Source organism: Elgaria multicarinata, chromosome 1 (genome assembly GCF_023053635.1).
Source record: "Elgaria multicarinata webbii isolate HBS135686 ecotype San Diego chromosome 1, rElgMul1.1.pri, whole genome shotgun sequence".
NCBI classification, from domain to species: domain Eukaryota; kingdom Metazoa; phylum Chordata; class Lepidosauria; order Squamata; family Anguidae; genus Elgaria; species Elgaria multicarinata.
The window spans coordinates 142,871,343-142,893,607 of record NC_086171.1 but is presented as its reverse complement, the minus strand read 5'-3'; the positions used below and the strand labels follow the sequence as shown (position 1 = coordinate 142,893,607).

Below are 22,265 nucleotides of genomic sequence, written 5' to 3'. Positions count from 1 at the left end.
CAGATGCGGAACTGAGGCTGAAAGACAATGGCCCCATTCAGACAACACACTAAACCATGCTGCTTAACCACAAAATGCATTCCCATAACCATTTTGTGTTTAAGCAGCATGGTTTAGCATGTTGTCTGAACCAGGCCAATAGGTTGCATCCAGTGGTGACCCTCTGTTGATGGTAGGCTGCTTGATCCAGTGGAGGCTTCTGTCAGTGGAATGGGGAAGGAGCCATTTTTCACCAATCCCCTCTCAATCATGTGTCCCCAAAACTGGCTCCAAAGGGCTTGAGACATTTTGGGGGCAGCATAGGCAGCTACAGGAAGGAGAGAGAATTATGACAATTGCCTGCCTCACCATTCTGCTCACACAATTGGATATAACCCAGGGTCCAGTTGATTCTAGGGCTGGTATTTGAACCTAGGTCTCTAAGCCTAACATGATCTACAGGCAAGTCAGCATCTTGCAATGTATGTCTAAGTGCTGAAACATTTGCTGTCAGAAATTATAAGATATTTTTCGAAGGTTCAACCTAAAAGCAAGTATTTTCCAAGATGACCGTTTTAGAAATAGGATAGAATCCATTCAACAGTCACTCAAGCAGAAGCCCACTCACACAATGGGACTTCTCTTCCCCCACTGTAGCCTCCACTCCAAACCCTCCAGAGCAGATTAGGGGTGTGGAACGGGGCCTGCAGGGGGTGGGGAAATCCTTTCCTCCAGCAATTCCCCTAGTGCAGGGGTGGGCAACTCCCAATGGTCTGGGGACCAATTTCCCACCCATGGATCCCACTGGGCCTGCCCTTGCCCCTGCCACGCCATTGAATTTGCCACTGAAATTCAGTAGTGCTGCTGCAAAAAAGGGACACTTTTTTCTTTTAAAGGGGACCATTTTTGCTGCCATGCTACCAGATGTTGGTGGCAAACCATGGCTTGTTTTATTGGAAATAAGGGTAAATCGGCCCCTTTGGCTCCTTCGCCATTGAATTTTGGCAGCAAATTCAGGTCTGGGGCCAGATGGGCTGCAAAAAGAGCCTGGGGGGGGGACACATGCAGCCCACAGGTCATGTGTTGCCCACCCTTGTACTAGAGGAATGACACCACTGGATACAAACCAGAGCGTGCAAATTTTCAGTAACTTCTCTTTTGCTCATTACCCTGCTGAAAAGTTGGAGGGGGGATTCTAATTTAAGTTTCAAGTAACTTTTAGGGAGGTGAGGAATGCCTTTCATTTTTGCCACTATCAAAAACTACTTGTCATCACTGACAAGGCTGGATAAGCCATTTCCTTTATTTTGTTTGCATTGCTATGGTAATTGCATCCAACTGGATCTGGTTTCTTCGGTAGAAATTTGACAACATTTATCCATTTTCTTTCAGTTAGTGACATTTGCTTCCTTACTACTTTGCATGGAAGTGCATATATGGCATTTGGGTCATGCTGTGCTCCAATTAAATTTTAAAAATCTGCAAATTTGTGTTTTTTCATTCCAACTTATTTCCTTGCTGATCCAGCTTTGATTAAATGCTCCTGTTTTTAAATTCTACAGCATGGGCAGGCAACATCTTCTGGTCCAGGGACTACCTTGCCCTACCTCGGACCAAGCTGGTGGATCAGATAATATCAAGGATGGGGCCCCACCCTCGCCTATTACATCATCCAACCCCACCTACCCACTTAAAAAACGCCATCCATTTTCTCTCTGTCTGTTTGTATAGGCCTAGAGCCTCCCTCTGCATGGAGAAAAGGTTTCTGCCAGCCCTTACAGGAGTCAACTCCTGCATACACAAGCTGAGATAGATGCCTCCTTCTTGCACTACTTGCACCCCAATTAGGGATTCCTCTCCCTCTGCCTCCTTCCCAAGCCTCCAGGCCAGGGGGCAAGGCCAATGGAGAGGGATGAACCATTCACATGCCAAATAGGGCAATTCCACAGAGTGCAGAACACCCTCCCTTCTTCCAGAGACTTTGTGTCTCCTACGCCAAGACAATTCCTATTCAGTTAGTTTGTAACCTTCTTACCTACTTTTCTAGTTGTCCAACATTGAAACTGTGAACTTGAAAAGCAGGGCAGCATAACCCCATATATACTTTAAATCTAGAATCCCTTAAGAAAGCTTTTCATTTTTAGCTTTCATTCATCTAACCAGTTTGCTTACCTTAACTTGGTTCACTGATTTGAAAGAAATTTACATTTAACAAAGCTATACTTGCATATTAACCAAGCTTTTTGCCCCTGATCTTGAGACAAGCCAAAAAGCCTTCACCACTACACCCTGCATGCATGGGCGTGGGGAGGTAATTGCACGGGAGGCGAACGGGACCGTGGCACTTGATCACACTTGACCACCAGTGGTGGTGCCACTGATGCGGGGAGGGGCAAGCTGCATTATTTAAGGCTTCACCTCGCCCCTCTGCTCCGCTTTCATTTTTGCAGCTCCCTCCCTACCTCCCTGTAAACAGTGTGGGTTTGCTGGTTGCCCTTTAGGGGGCCAAGTAGGATTTTTTAACTCTCAAATTCCTTTTATTTGGGAGTTTTTTTGCCTACTTCACACTGTGAGGGTGTATTAATAGGTTAATTTGGTTCTATTTCGTCACATTTGAATGGGCAGGCATGTGGGCATCGGGAGCAAGAATAAGGTTGGTGAGCATTCATAAGGCACTGTTGAGGTGATTGGTAACACCTGAGCCCCTCACCTGGGAGTCCTGTGGCACCAGGTGACGGGAGAAGGTTTACCTCTTAGGCCAACCTTACTCACTCTGAGTTTTGTAACATGAGGGGGAGTGACATCGGAAGGCCTACCTACCCCAAAAGGGGAATCCTAATGGGTGGCAAAGAACACGCGTCACCTGTCAGGATAAGAATGGATCGCCCTATCCCAATTATGGCCAAGACGTTGGCCAAGATAGGATGCCCGCCTCCATCTTTCCTCACTGAATCCTCATAAATAAATGTGGCCCTCTTTAACTCCAACCTTGTTGTCTGTCTTGTTATTTCACCTTCCTCTCACAATAACAATAATTTCTCCTGCTCTAGGCTACAGACCATGCCCCTTCTCTCTGGAGACAGGCATGATAGCAAGATTCCTACGCTGACAGGGGGGACCACATTTAATTTCTCTATTAAAGGACTGACTTGCATTTAGTCAGTCAAGAAATGACATCTTTGTTTCATTACTAAGCAATGAAGTAATCTAGTTTAAAATAAATGGAACTACAAAATTGGAGAGGAATAAGGCAATGACAAAAAACTGCAAAATATCATGATGCTAAATTCCTTGTGCCAAGAGACTGCCTGCACAGATGCAGTGGAGCTGTGTTGCCAGTGACCTTGCTCACTCTTCCGCACCAGTTGAGTTTTTCCAAGTTCTTCCCTTCTATTGGAGCTATGGACCTTCCACTCTCAGTTGTATTGTGCCTTGCCAATGTGAAGCTCAGAAAGAAAATATGAAGACAATGCTATGTCATAACCTAGATAGGCAGGCAGAAATTCCATAGCTCACCAGTGTGTGTGTGTGCGTCTGTGTGTGGAAGACCTCTGCCTAGGAGTCTTGAGACCTGGGTTTGAGACCCATTGTCAGCCAGGGTTGATAATGGCCCCATTCAGAAGATGCCTTAAACCACAGCTTTAACCATGATGACTAAGGCCATAGCTAGATGGGGCGATATCCTGGGGCTATCCCCAGGATCATCCCTGTGCATCCACATGACGCACAGGGGATCCCGGGAGCAGGGAGGGATATCGCTCTTCCCTTTCAGCCCACTTTTTCCACAGTCTCGGGATGATCCTGAGACTGCGGAACGTGTGGGCGGGTGTTGCGGTTTGTTGCAGCTCTTCGCGGTTACTTGCAAGGAGCTGGGAGCCGCGCATGGGGCACAGGAGCTCTGCTTGCATCGGGGGTGGGGTGGGTGACTAGGGAAAATATATTTTTTTAAAAAAACCCTACCTTTTAGTACACGAGCGCTCGTGCACTGCTTCTGTTTTCTTTAAAAAAACAAAATGGTGGGCGTGACATCCTTTCCCTCTGAGGTTGTCACAAGCCAAATGTAAAAAGAGGGGGAGATCTCACAATAACAATATCACGAGATCCTCACCCCTCCGTCGTGCTAGACCTATAGGACTAGCTGAGGCCTAATGCAAAAAGCCTTATTCACCGTGGTTAAAGCCATGGTTTAAGGTGTCTTCTTAACACAGCATGGCTTAACCACTGTGCTTAAAGGCGTGGTTTAAGGCAGGGGTTTTTAACCTGGGATCCATGGACATAGGCTTCAGGGGGTCCATGAAAGTCAAATAAATTTATTCATACTTTGTGTATGTCATACACTGTATGAGGAAATCAATTTTCAATAAAATAAAGTATATTCATTGCATGCAAAGTTGTGCTTATGTGCATTTTTCTAGGGAGGGGGTCCATAGCTTTCACCAGATTTTCAAAGGGGTCCATGACTCAAAAAAGGTTAAGAACCACTGGTTTAAGGTGTCTTCTGAATGGGGCCAGTATTGTGCTAAATGGAACATTACCCATTTTTCTTGGATTGGGAAACAATGGGAAATGGTACATATATGTGACAATTCAGAGTGCAAGTCACAAGCCCTTTTCTGTGGGGGAGGGGAAACTAGGAGAATGACCATCACTAGAGATAGAGCCAGCTGTCCCATGAGGCAGGGTGAATCCCCAATTTCAGGCAGTGTTACTGGAGGAGTGGTTAATTGTGGGCTCCTGCCTCTTTACCAAGCCCACCCACCCCAGTCACTGCCTAACTTCCGCATTTGCCACAGCAGGATAACAGGGTCAGAAGTTCTCTCTGGAAGTGTCACCTGCTCTCTGGCTTACCCTCATGCAGGCTCTGTGAAGAGCTGTGTAGGCCAGAAAAAAGCAGCTGGCATGGCTCTTCAGAGAGCCAGCCAAACCCAAATGCCTGCCTGTAAAGGGTCCTTCCTCAGAGCCATGTATTGAGAAAGGAGCATCCCACAAGATTACCCTGTGAATTCTGATACAAACTGAGTTGGAAAACACTGAACTGGAATGTAGTTATGCATCAGATTTCGGACTTATCTGAATGTTGCAACACAATTCTAGGCTCAAAAAAATATGATTTTTTTTTAAAAAAAATTGTATTTTGAGAGGGGGGAGTTCAAAATATGTGTTTAAATGTGAATTTTCATGCATTTTAAAGATGCAAATTAATGCAGAAGTATGATGGAACACATGCGAGTGAACACATGAGAAAGTAGCACCAACCAGAAATATACTGATCCTCCTGTCTATACTCCCAAGAAATTCAGTAATCTAGATGTCTATCTATACTGAAATGTAGGCCAAACACTTAGTTAATTGAAGTTTTGTTTTTTAACTGTTGATGATACTCCCTTTGCCAAACAGGATAAATTGGATTAGATGCTGCCTGTTTTGAAATACTATGAGATAAATAATCCAAGATGTCCAACAACAAATGAATACACAAGCAAAAAACAAAACACCACCAATTCTATGTTTGCAAATCAAAATCTTTCTCTGCCAATTTATTAGCTAGTTTCATGTTTAGGTTTCAGAATTATCAACTGAATATTTAAGTATTGAATTTTCAGTGATACTTTGTTGATTTTGGTAGACCGAAAGAGAACCCCGTGCTCCAACTTAGCTCCTGGCAGTAAAATGAAGATCTGAATATTTTGCACTTGAATTTATAGAGGCATATCTAATGCTCAAGATTTGCTTCTGAACATCTGTGTTGGAAATGGATCCAGATGAATATCTGGATTCAAAGTACAAAAATCCCAAATTGCCCTGTATAGAAAAATTAGTGCACATCTCTTAAATAGGCATACGTGAGGGTTAATTTTGTCTAGTGTTAGATTCAGATTGTATTAGTACCAGTTCATAGTCATTGCCAATACGATGATTTGGGGCTGTATTTACCTTGATTTCTAAGGTTTAACCAATGCAACATTACTACATTTCATTTTGGAAAGGACACAACCCTATTTTATCAGACATCCTCAGCGGCTCTTTGCGTCCTTCAATTCTCTTCTGAAGCCTAATCCACCATCCCTCCCCGCCTCTCTGTCTGCTAATAACTTTGCCTCTTTTTTCAATGCTAAAAACCAAACTATTCGCTCTGATCTGGCCAGCTCTGCTCCTCTTCCAGTTCCTGTTCCTCATCTGTCAGTTCCTCCTGCAAATTTCTCTGCGTATCCTTCGGTCTCAGCTGATGAACTGTCTACAATACTGCGCTCTTCGAAGCCTTCCACTTGTTCTCGTGATCCGATTCCTTCTCGCGTCTGTATTAATCTTATCCCTGCTATCCTCCCTTCCTTGCTTCATATTATTAATTTTTCTCTGTCCTCGGGTTCATTTCCTTCTGCTTTTAAACATGCTACAGTCTCTCCTATTCTCAAGAAACCTACTCTTGATAGGCTATCTCTGCCTAACTACCATCCTGTCTCTTTGTTGCCGTTTGTTTCAAAGATCCTGGAGCGTGTGGTCTACTCTCGTTGTCTTGATTTTCTTTCTAGTAACTCTGCTCTGGATCCTTTTCAATCTGGATTCCGTCCTTTGCATTCCACTGAAACAGCCCTTACTAAGATTACCAATGATCTTCTTACTGCCAAGTCTAAAGGCCATTATTCCGTTCTTATTCTCCTTGATCTAACTGCAGCCTTTGACACGGTTGATCATGATCTTCTTTTAGATTCCCTTCATGACCTTGGATTTTGTGGCTCTGTCTATAACTGGTTTGCCTCCTATCTAGCGGGTCGCTCTTTCAGCGTGTTGGCTAATGGCAGCTCGTCTTCTTCTTTTCCCCTTTCAGTAGGGGTTCCGCAAGGCTCGGTGCTTGGTCCGTTGTTGTTTTCTTTATACATGTTGCCCTTGGGTAATCTTATTCAATCTCATGGCCTCCAATATCATCTGTATGCCGATGATACACAATTATATCTTTCATCTCCGGATCTTTCTCCTGATGTTCACGATTGCATCTCGGCATGTCTTTCAGATATCTCAGCTTGGTTGCTTCATCGTCGTTTGAAACTTAATATGGCAAAGACTGAATTGCTTGTTTTTCCTCCTAAACCTTCTCCTCATCTCTCATTCTCTCTTACTGTCAATGATGTTACACTTACTCCAGTCAAGGAAGCTTGTAGTCTTGGCTTTATATTTGATTCCTCGCTCTCCTTTATTCCTCATATTGAGGCAGTAGCTAAATCCTGTCATTTTTTCTGTATAATATTGCCAGGATTCGATCATTTTTGTCTGTCTCTTCTGCCAAGACTCTTGTTCATGCACTGGTTATTTCTCGGTTGGACTACTGCAACCTTCTTCTCTCTGGCCTTCCTTCTTCTCACATCAGTCCGTTGGTTTCTGTTCACCACTCTGCTGCTAAGATCATCTTCTTGGCTCGCCGTTCTGACCATGTAACTCCACTTCTGAAATCTCTTCATTGGCTTCCAATTCACTTCAGAATCCAATATAAACTTCTCCTGTTGACCTACAAAGCTTTTCACTGTCTAGCTCCTTCCTATCTCTCCTCTCTCATCTCACACTATCGCCCCGCTCGTGCTCTTCGCTCCTCTGATGCCATGTTTCTCGCCTGCCCAAGGGTCTCTACTTCCCTTGCTCGGCTTCGTCCATTTTCTTCTGCTGCCCCTTATGCCTGGAACACTCTTCCAGAACATTTGAGAACTACAAATTCAATCGCAGCTTTTAAAGCTCAGCTAAAAAAACTTTTCTTCTTCCTAAAGCTTTTAAAACTTGTTGTTGTTCTGACTTTATACTGTTAGTTTTACCCTACCCAGTGCCTGTTTACCCTACCCTGTGCCTGTTTGCATTCTCTTCCCCTCCTTATTGTTTTATTATGATTTTATTAGAATGTAAGCTTATGCGGCAGGGTCTTGCTATTTACTGTTTTACTCTGTACAGCACCATGTACATTGATGGTGCTATATAAATAAATAATAATAATAATAATAATAATAATAATAATAATAGGGTGACCATATTTTGGAAACCAAAAAGGAGGACAACATGGTTGACCCCCAAGGGGGGTGTCTAGAACCAAGGGGGCATGCCCACCCAAACATAGCCTTGGTCACATGTCTGATTTTACAGCATACATTTAAGACAAATCTGTTCTACAAAATAATTTTAAATCCTCAATTTTTAAAAAATTCCTTAAAAAAATCAATGGATAAATGAATCTGTTTCAAATTTGGTATGGCTAAAGCTCTACCTAAAACCTATCATGGTGCGAAGTTTCATCTCTTTATCTTTAAAAATGACGATTTTAAAAATAATAATTTTAAAACCTCAATTTTTAAAAAATTCCTAAAAAATCAATGGATAAATGAATCTGTTTCAAATTTGGTATGGCTAAAGCTCTAACTAAAACCTATCATGGTGCGAAGTTTCATCTCTTTATCTTTAAAAATGACAGAGTTATAACCATTTTTGTTAATTCCCATTAGAGCTGCTCTTTGTCTGGGGAAGATTGAAAAAATCCGGATTTCCCCTCCCCCTCCCGAATTTGTCACCAAAAACCCGGACAAAACCAGGCAAATCTGGTCATATGGTCACCCTAATCAGACAGCAATACAACCAGACTCAAGGATTCATTATCTGTTCCTGAGCAATAAAATGCAAGTGAGATTCAGCGTAAGTGTAAAGTATGGCAAAAATCCTAATTCAGTGTGCGTGTATGTGTACATGTGTGTGTGTGTGTGTGCACATGGATGAGTTTGGACTGGCTATTACTACTCAAGAAAGACACCTTGAGTGATAGCCCATTGAAAACATACGAATGATAACAAGATAGTATGCAGAACTGATGTGTTCACAGGGTGTTTTTTTTTTTTTTAATTTTTATATTTTAGTTTAAACTTTTAAACTTTTATATTGTATTTTATCACCTGTCTTTTACTGTCTGGTATTTTATAGTTTTAATTGTTGCCAGCTGCCCAGAGAACTTCAGCTATTCAGCAGTGTAGAAATGTAGTAAATAAATAAATAAATACCAGATTTTAGGGACACGCTATGGGAAAGGATGTTGCCTTCATGCTGTCTTGTAGGCCTATTTGGGATGGCTGCAAGCATTGTGCATGTGTGTGGTTTTCTTTGTTTTATTTTTAAATAGCAGTTGAAATCTATCTGCGGTGTACATTGAGGAGGCTGGTAAAACCTCCTTCTTGGCCCCAGGATTTCTAAAAGCCACCCATTTCTGTCCAATTTATGTAGCTGTGCATAGAAAATGCTCTGATTGCAATCCACATTCCACTGAATCATACAGCAACCCTGCCACCAATCTCAACAGCTCTAGATAGCATGCTGTGCTCTTTATTGGGTAATCTGAATCACAAAAGGATGACATTAGTGTTTTAACCTTAATCCTTCAAAAGTTATGAACAGTTTAGCAAATACATACCAATTTGAATGGTCGGCCACTGATTGTTAATGGGTAGCACTGTGATGTTCAGATCATACACTGGTAAATTGGGATGAAGAGGTACAGGCGGTGGGAAATTTTTATCACTGCAACAGCCGTCCACTAGTCCAGCTTCTCCATCTGAGATAACGAAAGTTACACTGTCGCTCAAGTATTTATACCCTATTTCTCCTCCTAGAAAACAAACATACACACACAAATTCAGGAGCTCTAGAGCAGCTACCATTCTTTCAAACAAATATGAAAACCATACAAGGAACTGGTTTAAAGGTCTGAGATATCACTAGAAAGAAAATGTAACCATTTCTCAAGCAGCCTCACCAAGTGGTGGATATAAGTAGCCAATCTTGTCATCACTGTTTATGGCTGGAGTGTGCAGGAAGTAGATCTCTAGATGTTTGGACTCCAACTCCAGCATTCCTGACCATTGGCCAGTTGAAGTCCAAAACATCTGGAGTTCTACCTAATGCCCACCCCTGATTTATGTCAAAGCAGCTGCTACTTTTAGCATCATGCAAACATACATCATTTGAATAGTTATCCCTATGATCAGTGCACAGTCTAGAGAACAAAACACAATCAAAGCCAATGATGTACATAGAACCATAGAATAGTAGAGTTGGAAGGGGCCTATAAGGCCATTGAGTCCACCCCCAAGCTCATTGCAGGAATCCACCTTAAAGCATCCCTGACAGATGGCTGTCCAGCTGTCTATTGCAATGCACATTTTAAAATAAACCATCTTTATGGAAACAGATCATTAGATGAAGAATGAGGGAAAAGGTTTTGTGTGATGTGCTTTTATATACCACAGTGCATACATTAGGATACACTGGAGGTGGGGGATAGAAACAAAACCCAATCCACTGTAAAACGTAGTTCCATAAAGTATGTTATCAGTTAAATAGTTAATTCCCCTCTCCCATTTCTAAAAAGACGGTTTTATGTTTAAGAACACAAGGAATAACTGCAGGAAATGACAATGCACCAGGGACCCCACAGAGTACAGTTTCAGAAAACAAAGCCAGCACACCAAGGACCTCACGTTCATCTGAAGCATGAGGTTGTGGCTCTCAGGATAGAGATACATTATTTAACAACAGCTTGGGGTGGGTGGAGAGGAAATAGTCAGCAGGCTGAATATTTGTGTAAAATCAGCAGTGCTTTAAGTTGCTAGGATAAATTGTTAGAGAGTGAGGGGAAAGAACACAGCAGAAGAGCCGCTGTCCTTGTGGCTATGACAGGAGAGAGACAAGGACACATAACCAGGTAAGTTCTGAATCTAAAAGGGATATCAACAGATTGGAACTCCAAGCTTCTGGTGTGACAATTCATCTGATGAACTGAAAATCTGTTGAGCAGTAGCAGCACTGTAAAGATAAATGTGTGGCAGTGCAGGACACCAGGGGCTCATCTACACCAAGCAGGATATTCTACTATGAAAGCGGTATCTAAGCAGTATATAAAAGGTAGGAGCCACACTACTGCTTTACAGCAGTATTGAAGTGCACTGCAGGATCTACACTACTGTTTTATAGTGGTTCTGAAGTGCACTGACAACTGTTGGAGCCCATGACACATCTACACCAAGCAGGATATAACACTATGAAAGTGGCATATGGTATGTGTCAATGGGCCCCAACAGTTGTCAGTGCACCAATACTGCTATAAAGCAGTAGTGTGGCTCCTGCCTTTTATATACTGCTTTCATACCACTTTCATAGTGGAATATCCTGCTTGATATAGATGAGCCGTAAGAAGCAAGAAGAAATGTTGCATTGTGAAACACACACACAGAGCAAATTCTGCTCATTAAACATGGACATGTTTCCATAGGTTGCCTGCCATTTTGTGGCTAGCCTGTTAACATTGTCATGGGGATCAGCCACTATTTAGTATGACTGAAGGGGAGAGGGGAAGGAGATAAAGGGAGGATCCCAGGAAATGAGGAAGAGGAGGAGGGGGGATGGAAGCAAGAATGATGGGGCAAAGACAACGAGAAAACAAAATTGGGCTGGCACTGGCACAACCACTCAACTACAGCCCATCATTATGGCCACAATACACATCACATTTTGAAGTGCTGACAGGCATAAGAAGGCATCCAGCCCATTTTAAAGGAGGTACGCCCCATTGATTTCACTTGGAAAGATTTAAAGATACTTAATTCTTGAAACTGATATTAATGGGATTTAAAATGCTCAACTCTCGCTGAATTGCACACACATAACGTTTTAATAAAAGGTTCATCAGTAGCTAAAGATGCTGACCAGGTGATTTTCAGGCAAGGCATTCAAGAAACTATTTCACATTCCTAGGCATGTTCCTTTAGAGCTGCCTGCTGTATAATATACTATTATATCTATAAAATATCCTTACCACTGTGTAGCCACTAGGAAAAAAATTGTTCACATGCTTAAATCTTAAAAATAGAAGAAACAAAAAAACCTGAGAGGTAAGTAAGTTCAACTCCAGTCACTGGTGCTGTTAGGAATCCATCTTCATTGCTGGAATAATATGCATGCAGATATAAAATTAGCACCCCACGGGCCCTGTTCAGAAGGCACCTTAAACCATGGCTAAGCCAGAGAGCCAGACTGTGTTCAGAAGACACCTTAAACCAAGGCTTTAACCATAGTTAATAAAGCAAAAAGCCTTATTCACTGTGGTTAAAGCCATGGTTTAAAGTGTCTTCTGAACATGGCCTGGCTTTCTGGCTTAACCACCATGGTTATAGCCATGGTTTAAGGTGTCTTCTGAACAGGACCACTGTGTTCTAAGAAGTTGGTTTGACACAACATTACCTATTCATTTCTCTTAAGTTTGATCCATTTGTTCAAACATGGCTCTCACCTAAAGCAATTGAAATGGCTCTAGCTAAGTAAAGTTTCTAGTAGGGATAGGTGAAGCCACCCACTTCGGTTCTGTCGGATTTGGCAGGGAATAGTATAAAATCCTTCTGCTCCACCAGAGCTTCCAAAACAGTCATAAAAGCCTCTCATAATTCACTCCACAGCAAGGAGGCAGGTGTTTTTGGTTTACCGGCACATTGCATAGTTTCACATCTCCCTTCCACAATGGAAGGTCCAGTGAAGGACAGGTGCCTGGACAACAGCTCTAATCACTTCATTTCAATGCTCCTCAGATCCAGTGAGACAGAGGTGGGTGGTTGTTTTTTTAGCCTTCCCTTCTATGAATTGGAGGCTTTTGCCTAAATTGGGAGCTTCTGTCCAAATTTGAGTGGAAATCTATCCCATCCCTCCTTTCTAGCTATCCAATACTAGCAAAAAATAACTGTGATGAACACATCACAATACTGACATATGTTTGGGGGAATGCTTTGTCTTAGGTTGTTGAATGTAAGATAGCTGAAACAGAAGGACATTTGCAATGAACAAGCCAAATGGTTATGCCAAAAGGTTGTCTATGACACTTCACTCAAGCCAGTGTCTATACTTTTCCTCATGGATCACCACCGTGGAACAATGTATATACCTTTTGCAAGTGTCCTAGCATCGGCACAAGGGAGCATCTAATTACTAGCTCTAGTTCTGTGACCCAGCCTTCACATTTGGGGCAGGCTACTCAAGCACATAGGGGAACTTCTGCACCTTACTACACAAATGGCATTGGGAGCAGGTTCTTAGGTTATGCCAGCCACATGCTCCATCTTTACGTGGTCTTGAAAAAAATAGCCTGTGCTGAAACAAGAATCACGAGAAGGTATACTTAGTAAAGTGCATGGGACCCTAAAAGAAACTGTTAAAATTAAAGACAGTTGCAGCAAGTTACCAGTGTGTACATAGGAGATGGATCCTTCAATAATGTCATGTTGAGAAAATGTATCCACCACAAGGTTATCCTTTTGAATTTCTCCATGCTTTGGAGCCCTGGCAATCATGTAAGTGAGTCTGGAGTCATCACTGTCAGCATCTGTTGCGTACAGGTATTCAGTAGTGATGATGACTTGTCCTCCCTCAAAACACTCCAGACTTGATTTTAATCCAGGTTGGAGCACTGGTGGCTCATCATTAACTGGTATGATCTTGAATGAAAAGGAGAAGACATAAGTCATCGCTAGAAGGAAGGCCAGTAGATTGTCCTCATGTCGTGAACCAGCATATCTATACATTCTGAACATATGGCTTTCAGAGCTGCAACTTGTCAAATGTGTGCTTTCACTGAATGGGTAAATTTGGAATGTTGACCAGTTGGTCCACAGACCCCACTGCATAAATTCTTGGATCAACATTACAGTTTGTCGCCAGCAATTTGCCATCCAGCTCCTGCTACTTGCACTAAAAAGGCAGACCATGCATACAGCACAGCCCATATTGGCTCTGGCATTTCCCCTGTGTAAAGTGCCAATAGCTACATGACTTACAGGGAGCAAGCCCTGCATAGCTATATCCAAACCCTGTCAATACTGGGCCAGGTTATATTGGCATTGCATCTCTGTGCATGCACTTAAGTGTACTAAGATTTGCAAGCCAGCTTAATAATTTCATTCACACTTTGAAAAATATGGAGCCCCTCCAGGAAACAAAATGAATACTCAGGACTCACCAGTTACAGGGCAGAAAAGCAAAGGCTGGGGAATCTCTCCCCATCATAATGCCCCTTCGGTCACCCCACGCTTCAATCCTCCCACTTTATATGTTTGGCAGCAGACCTAATTTTAATGCAGAGATCTACTGCTATCATGGCTCATTTGCTCCTTACTTGTTAACCTAACGCTATCCCCAAAATATTTCACCCAAGTGTCAGGCCTAATCTAAACAGAGATCTTTGTGAGAATCTAAGGAGAAGATTAACAGCAATTAAAAATCTACTTAGTGGAGCTGAAGAAACCAGATTGTGATTAATACCTGTGATAAAGTATATTGCTGAGCTTGTTATTACCTGTACTTTTAACATTCCATCTGCAGTGTTTAATCCATCTGTTGCTGAAAATAAGACACTGTCTTCAAGACTTTCTGAACTGTCGTGCTGATACCTTTTAAACATAATTATAGAGAAGTTGGGCATTCATTCATTATAGTTCGAGGCAAGCTGGGTAAGAACAAGGGCTATCAACTTCCATATTTACAGCTCATAGCCTTAACATATTTGGATCTTGGCCACATCTCCACTTGAGAGAATCTGTTCAGTTCTAGTGGGATTCAGTGACACTAAATGAGTTACATCAGCTGGCGATATGGCAATATGGCAATGACCACAATACATTTTTTTTCTTGGACAGGAGTCAGACAGAGAGAAGTAACAGCTGTTGGCTTACTGTGACTGCATCTACATGGGGGCCATAAAACAAATTCAGATAACAGGAAGGATTTGATAACTGAGGACTAGATCAGTGACATTATTTCAAACAGTGAGTTGGGCAACCTTGGGGTCTCTTAGAAGCATATTTGGGCTGCTTCAGTTAGAAGATCAGTAATGGCAGGGAAGCATCTCTCCAAGAAAGATTTCTCTCAGCTACTAATCTCCCCTCACTGTCTATGAGTGCTTCCAGAACAAGGGTTTTGTCACACCATCACCCTGCTTCATTCATGAAATTTAATAGGATGTTCAGATCTCACTGTCTTCCATTCATAATCTTCCTGTGTGCGTCCCCGGCTTTTTCCAACTTTTCTATTACCATAAAAGTTTGCTAAGAAAGGAAAGATGGAATAGCTGCCTAATGCCTTCTCATTGGTAGCCCCAGGAGCCTTCATCTGGGAGCACCTACCAGTCCACAGCTGTACGTTTGATGTGCTTCAAGGTATTACATTCTCAGTTTGCAAGGGGGCACTGGGAACCAATTGACCTGTGAGTCATCACTCAATGAGAACTGCAGTGCAGAGGGATTATTTGGGGAATTGCTCAGCAAACCTGCTGATATGGAAGGTTTGATAAGATACTAATCTAGGTAATTGGGGTTATTTTACATTAATTTCAGCTAATAGATTTATACAAAGTACACCATATAGAGCCACAAAACCATGTACCAATGTTATCTAAAGGTTAGAATGCTGGGCTAGGACCAAGATCACACTTATCCATTTAACAAGGGACCTTGTTGCAGTCACTGTCTATCAGACTAACACAGCTTAAAGGGTTGTGAGGACAAATGGAGCAGGGAAGAGAGAACCATGTACATCACTTTGAACTCTTTGGAGGAGAATGTAAAAGGAATCAACTACTACAACCCACATTTCAACAAGTACAAAGCATCATTAAAGCAAATTGCCTCTACCCACTCCCTTCCGGCCCCACAACAGTTCCTGGAACTCACCTGAGAAGACATCACTAAAAATGGGGAAGAGCTTTAAAACTGGCCTAATGAGCTGACATCCAAAAAAACTAAATGGGCATATCAGAGTGGACACAATTGCTTGCATTTGTTAAAAATGGCTCTTTGATGTGACAATAACTTTCTTTATTTATTACGTTTGTATTCTTGATCACTGTTGCTGAAACCTTTGTGCCTGCACAGTTCCTTAGATTCCTCCAATCTTTTGAGGAAAAGCTACAGTCTTCTTAAATCATAGTTTGCCTGTCTCATACAGGTAAAATATAGCTTGCCAAGAAGCTTGAACTAAAGAGAGAATCTAAATAGGTAACCAGAGGAAGGAGCAAGTAGGCACAATGTTCATTCACATAATGCCAAAACCTGTGTAGAAGTTCCATCTCAATCAGCTTAGTGACATGTCCAAGGTCCCCAATGAAATACATACCCAATGAGTATTTGAAGTTTTGAACCATGATTTTCCATGTCAAAGCCCTATACTCTAGGCATTGTGTCATGACACATCAGTACATTTGAGGATATTAAATAATCCCCTATGTTTAACACAGGTTCTAAAAAATAATAGTAAACACTATACTCCTTTAAAGAAAAACTACTAAATACCAAGTGGGTTCTATTATTGGTTTAAGTCAAGAGCAATGTAATTTTTAAAAAAATTACCGGACATTGGAGGAGTGTAAATCCCAAAGGGTAAATGTCTCCCCCTCCAGCATAACAACTCCATGCAGTTCAATGTGTCCATGCAAAGGTGACTTCTTCAGTTCAATTTGAATATCACTGTTCTTCGTGTCCAAGTCTGTTACCATTATGTGCTCTTCTGTGATGAATGAACTGGCTCCTTCCTCTATTTTTAGATGATTGGTGAAAATCTAAAACAGACATAAGCTCACAAAGTGCAGTGAAGCACTATAAGAAACAGCATGCCAATATTAATAGCTGAAGCACTCTGGGCTGTTCAAAGGAATTAAAACCATTTATTTATTTATTACATTTATATATGCGACATTACACCTACCTATACTAGGCCCGCTGCATAAACCCTTTTCAGGCCATGCATCACCACTTGAAAACCTGAAGTTAAATAAAACCTTTCCCCTAGCTATGAGGGAAACAGGTTAAATACAGGATCTGTTTTTAAATGTAGTATGGGTATATTCTGGTGAGAGTGTTTTATAACTGTGAGGCAGGTAATGCCAAGCTGACACATGGTATTTAGTAGCTAACAAAATAATAATAAGTTTATTGTCATGTTAAAAGCTTTAAATGAAAATATAATGCTTCCAATCCTGCCTAATCCAAATTCCCCACACACCAACCACCTCCCTTTCTCCACACCAATCCTAAATCCCTAGCAACTCAATCAATCAATCAATCAAAATTTATTGAGGCAACCAAAATAGGTTTTAGCCAAAGATCCCTAGTAACTAATCTCCTCTCACTCCACAAACAATTCCAATCTCCATGCCCAACAACAATCTAACTGCTCCTCCCCCTCAGTCACTCTTTATATACTCCTTCCCACACCCTACCTATTACATCACAAACCACAACCACTCTGTTCTAACATTCCATACTCAACTGACATACTAAACTAGATATATGCAAGATACTCAATTGTGGGGTAACGCCACAATATGCCACCCCATAGCCGAAGCTCTCTTACACTGTCATTTTTAACATACAACACAATAAAATACAATATAAACGTTTACACTGCAGTAATATATATATAATATCCTAGCAGCAATGCAAAGATTTAAAATATTTTTAAAAATACAAGTAATTTGATCTTTGAAAACCATCCAGATGAAATAAAAATACAGTGTGTGTGTGTGTGTATATACACCATCTAATGTCATCCCTATAGAACAGTGAATAGAGCTGCCTTCTACTCTGTCAGGTTGCTGGTCTAGTCCAAGTGGCAATGGCCTTCCAGGGCTTAGGTCTTCCTACCTATGCTACTAGACTTCCTTTTAACATGAGATGCTGGGAGCTAAATACACAACCTTATGCATCAAAGCTCATAAGCATGCATCTATATTCTAGTACTACTTTTGGTCCTTCCCCCAAAGTTGAGTTTTGCACAAGAATGTCAAAGACTTTTTTCCAAAAGGAAAATGGTGAATGAAGCCGCCATAAAAATATTTTGTGGTAGGCCCTTAGCCGGGATGTGAAGTCATGGTCAAGAATTCAAGTTTACTGGTTTATCATGAAATCAATACTTACCATAAACCCATCTTTCAAGCTTGTAGTAAACTTAGAAAAGATTGAGCAACTGAGCAGCAAGTACTGTTCAAGAAGGCTTTCAGGCTAATAGTTTGTGTAAGCTGGATCCAACAGAGCAATGAATCCATGTCCTGGATCTTTACAGCCAGCTGGCAAGATTAACCATTATCTTCAAACTATAGCTGGAAAACCTATACTAAAAAGGATGCTAGCTTACTCAGGAGGGCAATCGTTTTAGGAAAGGCATTTAGCACTAGCAGGTGAGCCATAATACATCTGACCTCGAGTCATTAATCAAACAGCAGGTAGAAGAAAACCATTAAGATGTACTTGTTTTCATCATATTGCTCATGAAATACTGTTTTCATAGAGCAATCTCATATACTGATAATGTAAAATGCAGAGTTGGTTGTCTTTCTCCTGGCCTCCAAGTCAAACAGTAAAGGAAACATTTGGCATCTTCTATCCTTATATCATCATCTCCTAACAGGTACCAAGACAGTAAGAAGGCAAAAGAAAACCACAGGCTACCCACTGAGGTACAAGGAAGATTATGTAGAAAGATGCCTCCTCCTTAAAAGGAGGAAAGATTACTACTTCCCAGGTATTACAGAAAAAAAGAAAATAAGCAAATGCTAGAAGCTTGAAGTACAGATATCTTGAATTCAGAACTTAAGCTGCTCTAAGTTGTGCCCTAATACTATAGCAAAGAAGCTTTTCTAATTCATGTGAAATGCTCTCTTCCCATGTGGTGGTTTTTGAAGTCTAAAAGCTTATGGATTTGGGGGAAATAAGCTTACCTACTATAATGAACAATTTGTGTGACTGAAGCCCAGAAGGGCACAGTTAGAAGTATGACTTTGAGAGAATCAGCTCATAAAATGGCTCCAGAAAGAGCCTTTTCAAAAGATTTTTTTAAGGGGGGAAAAAGGAGGGAAATTGAATACACCATTTTCCATTTGAACAAACTCTTAACTAGTATTTGGGGAATAGCATCAATAATTTAACACTATAAATCTTTCCACTTGCTACAACTGCCTAAAGAAATCACAGCAAATAACCCAATGAACTTTACTCTGATATATTTCCAAATGAAGAATCTGTGAGCAGAAAGAGTAAATAATGCAGGGTTAGTAAGAGTGCCCGGAAGACGGAGCGTGTGTGCATGGGAGTGGGAGCAGATGAGCAATGCATGAAAATAGGGCCAACATTACTGTACAATCTGTGTGGCACAGATTTTTTTAAATACTTGGGCATCCATGCAGGTTGGTGGTAGATGTTTTCAGCAATTCTACACAAGTGAAGTATTTCATTCTGGATGCTCAGTTTAGCAGCTTGAGTGTCTGAATTTTCATTTTTAAAATCCCAAGTCTCTAGCACAGCCTTTCTCAACCTGGGGCGCTCCAGATGTGTTGGACTACAACTCCCAGAATGCCCCAGCCTGGCTGGGGCATTCTGGGAGATGCAGTCCAACACATCTGGAGTGCCCCAGGTTGAGAACCACTGCTCTAGCACTTACAGCAATGATGACAATTATTTTGAAAATGTGTGGGCAACAGCTGATAAAATCTCAGAAGGTGAGAGGTGGGCTCCAGAAGAAGTGGTTGAAACCTGTCTATCTCGATTCAAAGATTTCTGAATCTTTTTCCAAAAATTAGCAGAGAATTCTCCAAAGCTTAGGAAGACCCAGCTTTGGGAGATTCCCCAGCAGTGTCACCACTCTTGTCTACCAGTTTCTCTAACTTATTCCACTTGGAGTGGGAAAGAGAGGACATGACAGCTGAGAATCTGTCAGAGTTCTCAAGAGTTCTTCTAAAGTTTCCATCTCTCTGCAATAAAGTTGGGATTTTGTTTTTATTCATCCTAGTAAGTAAAAAAGAATATGAAAAGAAAAAAAGGCTACATTTTCCAGAAATAACAGAAGGCTTCATTGTAAAGAGAGGAACAATGCAGAATATCTTAACTACCCTAATCTTGAGGAGCTGTCATATATATATATATATATATATATATATATATATATATTCATTCTTGCTCATGATGAGGAGGAATAATTACAAACCTCCAAAAACAAACTAAAGTTCCCACCATTAATTCAAGAACTTCCTTATTTATTTATTTATTTATTTATTTACAGTAGTTATATACCACTCCCCATTTAAGAAATTTGGACTGGTGAACAATAGAATAAAAGAGTAAAAACAGAATAAAACGCATTAAAATACATTTTTAAAAGAAACAAGTTGCAAATAAAACCATGGTTGGTCATTGAGGGAAAGCTTCCTGGAACAATGTTTTAAGGAGGCACTTGAAGGAATACAAGGTTGGCGCCTGCCTGACCTACAAAGGCAGGGAATTCCATAGGAAGGGGGCATCCACACTGAAGGCTCTTCTCCTGATAGACTCCCATCAGACCATAGAACCATGTGGAACCACCAGGAACCACCAGGTGCCAGGATTTAACCTCGGGCCTTCTGCATGCAAAGTAACTGCTTTACCACTGAGTTATAGCCCCTCTCCTCTCTCAACTGGCAAGTGAGAGGGCTAGTGCCAAGCAATTATGAACCAACATGAGCTTCAGAGAGCAGGTTGGGCTCAGCTTCTGAACTCTGCCATTTCCACAATTCTACATCTCTAGTGCGAAGGAGAATAAATGGCAATAAAGCACATGTGCATATATTTCATTTATTTTCATAATGCATGTATCTCACTGAATGCAATATACCAATATTTTACCAGACTGCAGAGTCAGATGTATTTGAACTTTTATTATCCTTGTTCAAGTAAACCAACCATGTTGCATTTTGGGTGCTCTAATCTACAGTGTAAAATCATTAAGACAACATCACAGGGCAACAGTTAATTAGGATTCTTGATAAATACCTCAGGTGCTTCATCATCCACAGGCGTCACTGTGATGTTAAAGAGGAGACCAGTCATCATTCCTCCCTGCTGGTCACTGACAGAGAATTCAAACTGTATAAACAATGGGTCAGGGCCCATCTCCATCGACGGGGGCATGTATGCCACTTTCATATGCGTTACAGCATGCTGATAGGAGGAAAAGAAAGTGATTGCATTGCTTGAGACCCATAAATTTCATTCTCTGCTTTGCATACTAAGAGTATAATGCATGAGGAGCAGCTATTGCAGCCACCTGATTCCTTAGGGCTATCCATCATATATCACTCCCTTACTATGTAATTTGAGAGAAGGCAACCACGATAGGCTAAACAACAGGCCAGAAGAGTATTCAACTATGTTCCATAGAAGGGCCTCAGCTTAATTGCCCCTTGCTTTAGTTACAGAGTACCTCTGTGAAGTGAGCATAAGGACTTTGCTTATTAGGCTATTTCAACTCTCCCTGTCTTTCAAATCCTTGTGATGGTCAGCAATGTGCCCAAAGTTTGAACATGAGGAGTCAGAGTACAAACTTCCCATTTTAAAACTTCCAGACTAAACCTCTCTGAAGATCAGGTTGAGCGCATATCATTTGTTTATTTATTGTATTTTATTGAAAAGTGTTATATACCATCCTTCAGCAGAGTTTCCAGGGAGGTTTAGAAGAATAAGATGAAATACACAAATAAAATACTTTTATTTATTTATTTATTTATTTATTACATTTTTATACCGCCCAATAGCTGAAGCTCTCTGGGCAGTTCACAAAAATTAAAACCATGATAAAACAACCAACAGGTTAAAAGCACAAATACAAAATACAGTATAAAAAGCACAACCTGTTACATTAAATGTATTGAAAAGCCTGGGAATCAGTGATCAATTATTTTTCTAGCCTCTGTTTATGGTTTGGAATGAACTTTATTTATTTATTTATTTATTTATTTATTTATTTATTTATTTATTTATTTATTGCATTTCTAGCATTCCCCAGGGCTCCTGGGACCTACAATGCAGCTGAAGACTACAGCAGCCCCCTTCTTTTCAATGCCCATTGCTAGGGGGTAGTGGGCAAAAGGTCTGGTCCTGAGGCTGAGTTAATACGGCTAACCTGTGCCAGGAGAAGGAGGGGAAGCATGACCCTGCTAATTTCACCTTATGATACCATGGGCCATATCTAGACCAAGTTACTTCATTTTAAGCTCAGGGCCGGATCTACACTACTGCTTTAAAGCGCTTTATAACAGTTATAAAGCGCTTTAACTGCTTTAAAACGCTATAAAACTGTTATAAAGCACTTTAAAGCAATAGTGTAGATCCGGCCCAGGACTATTCTTTGCTCCATGTTGTTTGGAAACACAGGTCGGCAACTCAATGAAGCCTGCAAACCCCTCACAAGTCACTGCCCACTTTCCTTTC

General features: G+C 41.1%; 1 protein-coding gene across 1 annotated transcript in view; it reads right to left on the bottom strand.

Moving 5' to 3' along the window:
* Positions 1–22,265, bottom strand: part of LOC134404352 (FRAS1-related extracellular matrix protein 1-like) — a 122,094-nt gene that overhangs the window by 83,760 nt on the left and 16,069 nt on the right. Inside the window, exons 12-16 of the mRNA XM_063135082.1 lie at positions 20,829–20,996; positions 16,380–16,588; positions 14,333–14,426; positions 13,223–13,475; positions 9,410–9,604 (exon numbers count right to left, since the gene is read on the bottom strand). Coding sequence (XP_062991152.1) covers positions 9,410–9,604; positions 13,223–13,475; positions 14,333–14,426; positions 16,380–16,588; positions 20,829–20,996 — 919 coding nt within the window. The remainder of the gene's footprint in view (positions 1–9,409; positions 9,605–13,222; positions 13,476–14,332; positions 14,427–16,379; positions 16,589–20,828; positions 20,997–22,265) is intronic.